Raw genomic sequence first — 11070 nt, forward strand, 5'->3', positions numbered from 1 at the left:
ACAGCTTGCCACCAGAAGTTGTGGCTGTTCCATTACTGGAGGTTTTCAAGAAGAGACTGGACAGTCCCTTATGTGAAATAAGGGTATAGGTTCTCCTGCTTCAGCAGGGGGGCTGGACTAGAAGACCTCCAAGGTCCCTTCCAGCTCATTCATTCTATTCTAATTTTTGCCTTTTTTCCAAATGTGGGACTTAAAACGCATTGCACGTAGGGCTCGATTTACGACAACGAAGCCTCAAATTTCTATTGCTATGCAACGAACTTGAGTCGCAGCTCATTTTTGGGCAGTTATTAGGCAAATCAGGGCTGTCATTACTTAAATCACACAGTCATTAAACAAATCCAGCCTCCCACATTGACTTTGTGAGAAGCTGGTTTGGGAAGGTTACCGATGGGGGTCACACGCCGGTTGCCAAGTGCCCGAATTTTGGTTACAGGGATACTGCGATGGTCATTAAGTGTGAAAACTGGGCATAGGCCACTTTTACGGTACCATTAACTTCTACTAGTCACTAGGCAAATAAACTACCAGTCCAGAAACGCCAGGGCCATCCAGGCAGTTTCCCAAATGCCCAATCCCATTTTGAGCCCAGGAACCAGTGAAAACCAGTTAGGGCCCTCCTCCCATTTTTACAAAACTCATTCCACGCCAAGCCTTTTCTCAAGATCACGTTTATTTTGGTCACTGTAAGTCTCCTTTTGAATAAATAATAGCTATACAAAAGAAAGGTAAAGGTGGCAACACAGATTTCTTATTTATTTTTTTTTTGCTGTATGAAAAGTTTTTTTTCGATTTTATTTTAAAAAATGTGATGGGGGAAGGTCTCATTCTGAAAGAGAGAGAGAGAGAGAGAGAGAGATGGGGGAAAAACCACATATCTTGGCAATTTTGTTTTTTGTTTTGAATTTTAGACTGGGAGAAAAAAAACCCTGACCTGGTGAGGTAGGTTTTTGATTCTCAAGCTTTTTTTTTTTGTGTTGTTTCTCCGTTTTAGCACCATGATTTTGTCGAAAGGTTCGTAAATTTAAAAAAAACCCCTACAAAATTAAGTTTTGCTTTTTTTTTAATTTCCTAGGAAAGGCAGGGTAGGAAAAAGCAGTAGCGAGCCAGAAATGTCTAGCTCCTGTGAAACTCTTCGTCGGTCCCCCTCCCCACAAAAAAAGAAGAAAGGATACCCCTGTTTTGCAATTATGGGGAAAAGACGGGGGGCGGAGGGGGCTACAAAACGAGGACACAAAGGCTGGGGGGGGGAGGGGGGGGGGAGAGGAGAGGTTGAACAAGACACAGCCGAGCGCCCGGAGTAAACACTAAAAGATTTTCCTTCTGCCTCCAAAAAAACCCCCCCAAAAGTGACATTTATTCAAAAGGCCAAAATAATTAAAAAAAAAAAAAACAAACCCTCAAAAATAGAAAAGAAAAACAAAAGACAAACGAAAGGCAGGAATGGGAGAATACTGTGCCTCTAACTTTTTGGGACGGGAGGAGGGGAGGGGAGGGAGCGGGTGGGGTGGGGGGTGTCGTGGCACAGTGCCCCCCTCCCCAGGCCACTCAGATGAGGTCGGCCACGTTGAGAGGCATTTCCTCGATGGAGGTGTTGTAGAAAGTCTCGATGTCGCGCAGGGTGCGCTTGTCCTCTTCCGTCACCATGTTGATGGCCACGCCTTTCCTGCCAAAGCGTCCGCCTCGACCGATCCTGGAGTGGGTTTTTTTTGGGGGGGGGGGGGGGAGATTGGAGAGAAAAGGATGAGTTGAGAGCAAGCAGGGATTTTATGGAGGGTTGGGGAGAAAAGGATGAGTTGAGAGCAGGTAGGTTTTTTTGGGGATTGGAGAGAAAAGGATGAGTTGAGAGCAGGCAGAAAGGACCAGAGAGACGCCCCCCCCCCCTTGAGAGCCTCTACTTACCGGTGAATGTAGTTCTCGCGGTTGGTGGGGAGATCGTAGTTGATGACCAGGGAGACTTGCTGGACGTCGATGCCTCGGGCCTGTAGGGAAAAAGAGGCAGCTGCTTTCAACAGGAGCCCTGGCCCTTGCCAGCCACCCCCCACCCCCATTAGCAGTTGACTTGAAGTTGCCATGATGAGGAAACCCCCAGGTCTAGGGGTAATCCAGTCAGGTAGTCCCTCAACTTAAGAGTTCATTTAGTGACTGTTCCAAGGGCACAAATTTGATTCAGGGCCATTTATTACACTTATGGGCTTTTGCAGTGTCCCTACAAGGTAGGTGATCAAAATTCAGATGGGCAACTGGCTCACATTAATGACAGTCCATGTCTGGGAGTCAGGTGATCCCCATTTTGCAAACCTCCGACCAGTGAGGAAGCCAGTCACTTAACTACTGTCTTACTAACTTAACTGCAGGGATTCACTTAATAACTATGGCAAGAAAAGTCATAAAGTGGGGAAAATGTCTCCCTTAATGACAGTAATTTTGTGCTCCAGAACTACTTGTACTAATCTTTGCCCCTCTTCCAACTGTGGGTCTCGGCCCCAAGAGCTGCGTGACACCTAGCACATTCTGGGACTTGCATTGCAGGCAGTCCTTGAGTTAGGACAACTGAGCCCAAATTGTCCTGCTCCTCCTTCACCCGGAGAGCCCCCGGCCCCCTCCTTTCTGAACTGCCTGAAATCCTCCCACCCTTGGCAACTCCCAACTCTTGCTATTCTGAAGCCCAAATGTCTCCCCCATCCCACCCACCCCAAAAGAGCCACTGACGGGGGAGGAGATCCAACTGTGAGCTGCTACAAAGTGACCGGGAACCTCGGGGGTGCCAGCCGTGGAGTCAAGCAGCCCCTTGCGACCGTTCCTCTGCCCAGGAGCTACAATCCGCCATTGGCACCACAGCGGCCAGGCAGAGAGGGAATCTCCCGGGGGGGGGGAGGAGGGGAGGGAAACCCCTTCCTGGCACTTACCAGCAAGTCTGTGGTGATGAGGACCCGGCTGGATCCGGAGCGGAACTCTCTCATGATGACGTCACGCTCCTTCTGGTCCATGTCCCCGTGCTGGGCAGACAGAAACCCAAGGAGGTCACTCCCTCCCCCACCAAAGACCAGGATTTGCAAGCTAACCGGTATGTTACCTCCACCTCCCGCCCCCTCCCTCCCTCCCTCCCTCCCCTCTGCCAATTCACGCAGGAGAAAACCGGCAGGGGAAGGACCCCCTGCCACCCCTTTCTGAGGTGGGCAGAATCCACCCACCATGGCTGAAACGGTGAAGTCCCGGGCGTGCATCTTCTCCGTCAGCCAGTCCACCTTCCTCCGGGTGTTGATGAAGATGACCGCCTGGGTGATGGTCAAGGTCTCGTAGAGGTCACAAAGGGTGTCCAGCTTCCATTCCTTACAGAGGAATTAAGGGAAGGAGAGAGAATATTGATTTGGGCAGCTAAGGGTTGAACTTGTGGGGTCCTGGATGGCTGGGCTTGGGTCTCACTCGTGACCCAACTAGGGAACATCATCAGTGCAGTGGATAATGAAACATCAAGAGAGGATGAAGGCCTGAGCCAAGGCCGGGTGTATTTTTAAGGGAGGGGGCTGAACCTTTAGCTGCGTTCTAGAACCCTGCAGCCGTCTGGATTCAAAAGGGGGGAAGGCTGGCTGGCTCCAGGGGCTTTTGCGCAGCCCAGCCAGAAGCCCCCGAAATAACCACGCTGTGAAGCCCCCCCCCCACCCCCCCCTTCGAGCCCTCCTGCGCACTCACCTCCCTCTCCACATTAATGTAGAATTGCCGAATCCCCTCCAAAGTCAGCTCTTCCTTCTTCACTAGGATCCGGATGGGGTCCCTCATGAACTTCTTCGTCACCTCCAGCACATCCATCGGCATGGTGGCAGACAAGAGGACCACCTAAGCGGTTGGGGGGGGGGGGGAGAGATTGAGAGCCCAGCTTCTTCCCTGCTTTACCCAAAGCCCCCTTTTCCCTCCCACCCCCCACCTACCCCTTCTGCTTTCATCCTACAGCAAGGGGGCTCCCAACAACTCTTTCAAGATTTGTGGATTTCAACTCCCAAAAGTCCAGAAATCTTAAAACGTTGCAGACGGGGGGGGGGGGGGGTGGGGGGTGGGGTGGGGGTGGGTGGGTGGGTGTTAACTTAATGGCAACAGAGTTGGATGGAACCTTGGAGGTCATCTAGTCCAACCCCCTGCTCCCGCAGGAGACCCGTGCTAGGGATTCGAATCGCTGACCTTTCTGATCCACCAGCTCAGTGTCTTAGCCACTGAGCCACCCAGTCAGGGTATTCTGGGAGTCGAGGCCATAAAGGATGGAGGGAGCTCCTGGCCTAGAAAGACCTCCAAGGCCCCTTTCAACTCTGCCCTTCCTGGCTCCTAATTGGGCAACGGGGTCCTCAGAGGTTGATCCCCTGGGAAGAAGGGAAGACCCCCGTCACCCTTTAACAAACCTCAGGATGTGTCTCATCATCAGCATGGCCAGTTTAATAGAGCCTTCAACTTGCTGAGGTTGGAGACGGCTGCTCCGGAGTAGCCCTCCCCCCCTAATGAGACCGGTGGCAAGTAAATTCGACCAATAGCACTAACCCTGCAGGACTTATGGAGTGTTTTATAGCCCCTCTCTAAGCGCTTTACAGAGTCAGCCTCTTGCCCCCAACAACCAGCCTCCTTGAGCCTGCTGAGATTCGATCTGCCAAATTGCCGGCAGCAGGAGGAGCCTGCAGGACGGCACTCTGACCCCCTCCAAGGAACGGAGTGGCTGGATTTGCTCAGGTGCCCCTTGGGAGGCGCCTCACCTGCGTGTTGCCGCTCAGCTTCTGGAATATATCGTAAATCTGGTCCTTGAAGCCTCGGCTCAACATCTCATCGGCTTCATCCAGCACAAACATCTTGATGAACTTGGGTGCTGAGGAAGGAAGGAAGGAAACTCAGGCAGGCCGATGGAGGGAGGGAGGGCCGGCCGAGGAGGCTGCCACTGAAAGCTGCTGGTCTCAGGGACATTATCCAGGTATGATCACTTTCCCACTGGCCCCGGGGATTCCTCCCCCTGCCCAGCAGAACGCGGGCCGGAGGAGAAAATGGGGGCACGGGGTCAGATGACACGCATGGGGAAATCATCATGGAACAGCAGCAGGGAAGGAGGGCAGCCCAGAAGAGACTCTGCAGTGTCAACCTTGAAGAAAGAACCACCCTTAACAACACCCCCCCCCAATTTTTTTGTAGAGGAAGATAAGAGTTCACTGGAAGTCAAGCAAATTACAGGTAGTCCTTGATTTAACTTACAACGGTTTGCTTAGTGACATGGTTTTTTTAAACACATCCCCAGGGTCACGTGATCAAAATTCAGAGGCTTGGCAACTGACCCGTATTTATGACGGTCGCAGAGTCCTGGGGTCACGTGATCCTCTTTTGCGGGGAAGTCCATGGGGAAGCCGGATTCCCTTAACTTGGTTACTAACTTATCAACCGCAGTGATTCACTTAACAACCAAGGCAAGAAAGGTCATAAAATGGGGGAAAAGTCACTTAACAAATGCCTCAGTTATAGCCAAAAAAAAAAAATGTGCTCAGCTGCATTGTGGTGGTAACTCGAGGACTACCTGCACAGTAGTGCACAGCCAGAACTGAAAATCCCCCACCAAAACCCCCAAGTCTAACTTTTCCCTCTCCCACGATGTCAAATCAAATTCAAGCAAGATTTTTCCAGAAGGGTTGCTTCAAATTTTGTTTCCCTCGAAGCTTCTCCCTCCCCCTGCCCACCCAACCCCCTCCCACCCAGAGTTCATGGCAGCTGAGGCTGAATGTTTGCAGAGGGCAAGATGGCCGGTGAGACCCTCCCATTAACGAAGAGCTGGATGGAAGAGTCTTGGGAAATGTGCAGCCCCCAAGGCAACTGGCCCCAAGGCCTCTCTGGCTAGGACTGTGTATGTGTGGGTGTGTTGGGGGGCAAGAGTTCCAGGCTCCGTGTGTGTCCAGCAGTGTGTACTCACACAAGTATCTTCTGTTCAGCATGTCGAACACACGCCCTGGGGTCCCCACAATGATATGGGGAGCTTCCATCTGCAGCTTCTGAACTTCAGCTCGGACGTTTGTCCCTCCTATGCAGGCGTGGCAGGAGGCCCCCATGTAGTCCCCGAGAGCCATGACCACCTTCTGGATCTGTCAGGAGGAGGAGAACGACGCCGTCAGGGACACGTGGGGACGAGGCTGGGCTGGGCAAAGGAGTCCTGTCCTGGAGGGTTTTCCTGCCATTCGCACAGCCTCCCCTGTTTCCCCAGCATGAACCAGCCATCAGCCACTGGGAGAGACGCTGTGCTGGGATGAATGAGGAAAGCAGTTGCTCTGTCCCTGCTAGATGTAAGAAGCCGCCACGGTCAGAGGCTCTTCTTTGCCCAGTTAGCAGGGGACCGGAGGGATGCAGCTCAGACTGAGGAGCGTTGCCAAGCCCCCCTCAGGCTCACAAGTGCGCTTTTGGCACCACGGGAGACACATTCGTGCATTCAGAGAAGATTGGAGAGAGAGGGAAAGAGATGGGCAGACAAAAAGAGAGGGAGGGAGAGGAAGAAAGAGACAAACAGGGGGAGGAAGAAAAAGAAACAGATACGGAGGGAGGGAGAGAAAGACAAACAAAGAGAAAGAGAGGGAAAGAAAAAAGAGATAGAGGAAGAAAAGAAAGAAAAGGGAAAGACAGGAAGAAAGAGAGGAAGGAAGAGAGAGGCAAAGAAAGGGAAGAGCCCTACCTGCTGAGCCAGCTCCCTAGTTGGGGCCAGCACCAGGGCCTGGGTAGCTTTCAGATCCAGCTCAATCTGCTGCAAGATGGAGATGGCAAAGGTGGCTGTCTTCCCAGTGCCAGACTGGGCTTGGGCGATCACATCATATCCTGAGAAGGAAAAAGGAGGGGAGTTAATCAGAGTTAACCACAGCTTGCACCACCACCCCAACCCCGGCCTTCCAGACAGAAGCCACATTGCCCATATGATCCGCTTTGGTGTCTCCCCAGCATGAACCAGCGAGCAGCCACTGGGAAGGACACTGCCTGGGATGACTGGAGCTTGCTCCTGTTCCCCTGGTAGATGCAAGGTGGCACCTTCTGCCCATTAGCAAGGGTGGGGGGAGGAAATGGAGAAGCCACCAGATGTGAGTCTATTTGGGGACTTCCACAGCTGGTTTGCCAGCTGACAAACTCAGAAGCAGAGCTTGTCCCAAGAACTGAGACATCATCTCCCTGCATAACCCTTTTCTTCCATCCTTAGAACAGATTCAAGTCCCAGAGCAGGATGGAGGGATGGATGGGACTCCCTACAAAACTCTCCAGGATTCATCTAACTGCCCCCCCCTCCTTGCAAAATCCCCAGAAACTTGTGAATTTTTTACGTTTTCTTTCCCGATCAAATATTGACAGGAGTCCCTGGAGCTCTCCCAGCTGGATTATTTCCATGCAGACTTTTTATTACACGAACTAGGTAACGTCATCAGTGCTAGAAGGGAGTGCAGTTTGCTTGCGGAAATCTGCAAATTTCACATTCAGTAGCACTGATCACGTTCCCTAACTGGGTCATGAAACGTCTTCCAGAAACTCAACCCAGCTCGGAAAGCACCAAGGACCCCTCCTGTCAACCCTAAACTACAAAATTCTCCTTTACTTAAAATCAAATTTACATTATCTTTTTTGACCAAAATGTATATTGTTAGGCAACATCTATTGTTCCCAAACGCTAAACGGTGCTCAAGTTGCCTAGAAACCGCCACTGGCAATGACGACTTCTTATTTTGGGTGATCTTATCTAGGCTCACCCTTGATACAAGGGAGAATGGCTCGCTGTTGGATAGCAGAGGGTTTCTCAAAACCGTAAGCGTAGATTCCTCGCAGGAGGGACTCCGAAAGGTTCATATCGTCAAAGCTGTCGACAATCTCATTCCAGTTGCTCTGTGGGAAGAAAGGGACACATGATCAGCCTAGGAACTCCTCTCCCCAAAGGGAAACTCTGAACCCCCAGCCGCAAAAATCCCTAAGCAGAAAACCAGGAATGGTTTCTATAGTCTTCATGGCGACTATAGCATCAGGCTCAGGCTTCCTGCCACCGCCAAGTGGGGTGAAACCACGGATCCCCTTCCCAATTTACATCAATTCCCAAGTGGGGGGGGGCAGGCTCCATTTTTTGGATGGGGGGGGACACACGACAATCCTTCACAGGAACTAGAAGCCTAGGCATGGGCCAAGCTTCCTGCCACCTCCAAATGGGGTGAAACCATGCCCCCCACTCCCTACTACATTCCTAAGGGGGAGCACCTTCCTTGGGGTGGGAATGCTTCAGTGGAATTGGAATCTCGGGCCTCAGCCAGGCTTCTTGCTACCCTCAAATTGGTTGAAACTATGGACCCTTCCCATATTAGTCCAATTCTAAGTAGGGAACAATGTGTGTGTAAGACACAATCCTTCATAGGAACCCCATGTGCCAGGCTTCCTGCCACTCTCAGGGGTCCTCAGGGAGACGGGGCACAATCCTTCAGTGGAAGTGGAATCTCTGGGCCAGGCTTCCTGCCACCCTCAAGTTGGATGAAACTATGGGAAACACCCCCCACATATTAGCCCAATTCTAAGCAGGGAACAAGGCAGGCAGGCAGGCAGGCGTCACTCACAGGAACTAGAACCTCGTGAGTTGGCCAGGCTTCCTGACGATCCCCCCCCCCCAGTGGGGTAAAACCATGGAGCCCCCCCCCTCCAATCCTAATTAGGGGAGGATTTTGGGGAGGAATCCTTCAGAAGGACTAGATTCCCAGGCCTGGGCAAAGGGATCCCCCCCATCCCACCTCGCTTTAGGGCCTGTGGGTAAAGGGAAGGGGAGACCCCATCCTCACCTCGATGACGCCGTCGGGTCCATGCCGTCGGGTCCATTGTCTCGGGAGCTGCAAGAGCAGAGAGATGGGGGAGGCGGTCAAAGTGGGGGGCAGGCTCCCTTGTTTGGATGGGGACGGACACATGACATCCTTCACAGGAACTAGAAGCCTAGGCATGGGCCAAGCTTCCTGCCACCTCCAAATGGGGTGAAACCATGCCCCCCACTCCCTACTACATTCCTAAGGGGGAGCACCTTCCTTGGGGTGGGAATGCTTCAGTGGAATTGGAATCTCGGGCCTCAGCGAGGCTTCTTGCTACCCTCAAATTGGTTGAAACTATGGACCTTTCCCATATTAGTCCAATTCTAAGTAGGGAACAATGTGTGTGTAAGACACAATCCTTCATAGGAACCCCATGTGCCAGGCTTCCTGCCACTCTCAGGGGTCCTCAGGGAGACGGGGCACAATCCTTCAGTGGAAGTGGAATCTCTGGGCCAGGCTTCCTGCCACCCTCAAGTTGGATGAAACTATGGGAAACACCCCCCACATATTAGCCCAATTCTAAGCAGGGAACAAGGCAGGCAGGCAGGCAGGCGTCACTCACAGGAACTAGAACCCCGTAAGTTGGCCAGGCTTCCTGACGATCCCCCCCCCAAGTGGGGTAAAACCATGGAGCCCCCCCCCTCCAATCCTAATTAGGGGAGGATTTTGGGGAGGAATCCTTCAGAAGGACTAGATTCCCAGGCCTGGGCAAAGGGATCCCCCCCATCCCACCTCGCTTTAGGGCCTATAGGTAAAGGGTAAAGGGGGGGAGCCCCCATCCTCACCTCGATGACGCCGTCGGGGTCCATGCCGTCGGGTCCATTGTCTCGGGGGCTGCAAGAGCAGAGGAGATGGGGGGGGAGGCGGTCAAAGTGGGGGGGGGGAAGCTACGTGCGACGCCCCGCCGGCCAGGCGCCTCCCCCGCCCACGTGCGCTTCCGCCTTCCCTTTTAAGGCCGCCGGCCCCGCCCCCGCCGCGCTGACGTCACGCGCCCAAGAGTTTCCCGGATGCGCCGCGCCAGGACAATGGGCGGCCGGGAACGCGGACGCGCCCGCCGCGGGGAGCGCGCCTCCCGCCTCGCCCGGGGGCCCCGCCGACCCTTTCCGGGGGGGGGAGGAGGAGGAGGGCGAAGGTCCGGAAAAGGGAGGGGGGTTACATAAAGAGAGCCAGAATGGCCCCTCCCGGAGGAAAGGAGGGGGGGGAGAGAGCGGGGCGGCCGCCGAGCGGTTGAAAGGGAAGGGGAGGCCGAGAAGGCAACGCGGTCGAGGTGGAAAAACGCCCGCAAGGAAAGGATGGCGCCGCGCCCGCGAGTGGCGCAGTCAAGGCCGCGGAAGGGCCTTTTTTTAAAAAAATACACCCCCCCCGAGAGAAAAATGGTTTCGCCCACAGGCCGCGCGCAGCATGGGCCGCGAGGGAGAGACCAACGCTCCGCGGGGGGAGACGGCCTGCGGGAGCGGCCACGTGCCGAGGCGCTGAGGCGGCGGCCGGGGTGGGGGGATAGCGAAGGCCGGCCGCGGGGGTCGGGCGAGAGAAGGCCGGGGGAGGCGGGCAGGCAGGCGGGCGGCGCGGCCTAGCGGAGGCCTCGGGGCTCGCTCACTCACCGGCTCTCTTGACTCGCAGACATTCTGTGGAAAAGGTCCTGGCCCCGCCCGCCTCGCGCCTCCTTATAACCGCCGCCCGGGCTCCGCCCACTGGCCCGGCGACCATTGGCCCTCGCGTCGCGGCCCGCCCTACCTCTCCGCTTCTCTCATTGGCCCGAACGCCCAGCTATCTCCCTGACCGGCTTCTCTCCCATTGGCTCGGCCGCCTTTTTTCTCCTCGGCCGAGCGGCCCGGCCGTCACGCGTGACGCCAGCGACCACTGATTGGGGGAGACGGGCGCGGCGACGTCACGGGAGGCCGAACGCCGGGCCCGCATTGGCCGGATCGCGCGTCCGTTCGCCCGCTTGCGCAAGGCTCGGGCGGCCAATGACGGTCGTCGGAGGGGCAGAAGGCGGGCCTTCGGGGCCCGGGCAGGGGCGCACGTGGCGGGGCCGGTGGCGGCGGAGGCTTCCGGGCCGGGCTTTGTGCACCGGGAGGGGAGGCGGCACGGGAGGACCCGGGGCGGGGGAGACGCCGTCCGCAATCTACGGCAGGCAGGCAGGGAGGGGCGCGCCCTATTTTCCGTGCACGCAAGTTGCATTCCCACGACCCGAAGGCTTGCAAGGGCCTTTACCGGGCCCGCCCGCGTGTCTTGCACCCTCCGCTCCCCA

At 55.0% G+C, this 11070-nt stretch overlaps 1 protein-coding gene and 1 non-coding gene across 3 annotated transcripts; both read right to left on the minus strand.

Moving 5' to 3' along the window:
* Window positions 1-654: 654 nt before the first annotated feature.
* EIF4A1 (eukaryotic translation initiation factor 4A1) lies at window positions 655-10514 on the minus strand. 2 transcript variants are annotated; one of them, XM_058181604.1, is made up of 11 exons: window positions 10421-10514; window positions 9605-9653; window positions 7734-7866; window positions 6680-6819; window positions 5930-6098; window positions 4737-4846; window positions 3694-3837; window positions 3195-3332; window positions 2910-2999; window positions 1903-1982; window positions 655-1693 (listed from the first exon to the last, which is right to left on the minus strand). In XM_058181604.1, the coding sequence occupies exons 1-11, from the start codon at window positions 10441-10443 to the stop codon at window positions 1549-1551; spliced, it is 1221 nt and encodes a 406-aa protein (XP_058037587.1). In that variant the 5' UTR covers window positions 10444-10514; the 3' UTR covers window positions 655-1548. The 2 variants fall into 2 exon arrangements, with proteins under 2 accessions (XP_058037587.1, XP_058037589.1); XM_058181606.1 differs by lacking the exons at window positions 9605-9653; window positions 10421-10514 and adding an exon at window positions 8799-8863.
* LOC131199012 (small nucleolar RNA SNORD10) lies at window positions 4928-5066 on the minus strand. Its single transcript, XR_009155249.1, has one exon. It is a non-coding gene; the product is annotated as a small nucleolar RNA SNORD10 (small nucleolar RNA).
* Window positions 10515-11070: the final 556 nt, after the last annotated feature.

This window comes from Ahaetulla prasina, chromosome 4, assembly GCF_028640845.1.
Source record: "Ahaetulla prasina isolate Xishuangbanna chromosome 4, ASM2864084v1, whole genome shotgun sequence".
Classification (NCBI taxonomy): domain Eukaryota; kingdom Metazoa; phylum Chordata; class Lepidosauria; order Squamata; family Colubridae; genus Ahaetulla; species Ahaetulla prasina.

Bases quoted from the DNA above. Each gene is read 5' to 3' on its own strand.
- EIF4A1 (XM_058181604.1), bottom strand. From the start codon at position 10,443: ATGTCTGCGAGTCAAGAGAGCCG. The intron at 7,867-9,604 runs GTGAGGATGGGG...TTCTTCCCACAG, and splicing joins ACCCCGACGGCGTCATCGAG to AGCAACTGGAATGAGATTGT. The intron at 3,838-4,736 runs GTGAGGCGCCTC...CCAACCGCTTAG, and splicing joins AGCTGAGCGGCAACACGCAG to GTGGTCCTCTTGTCTGCCAC.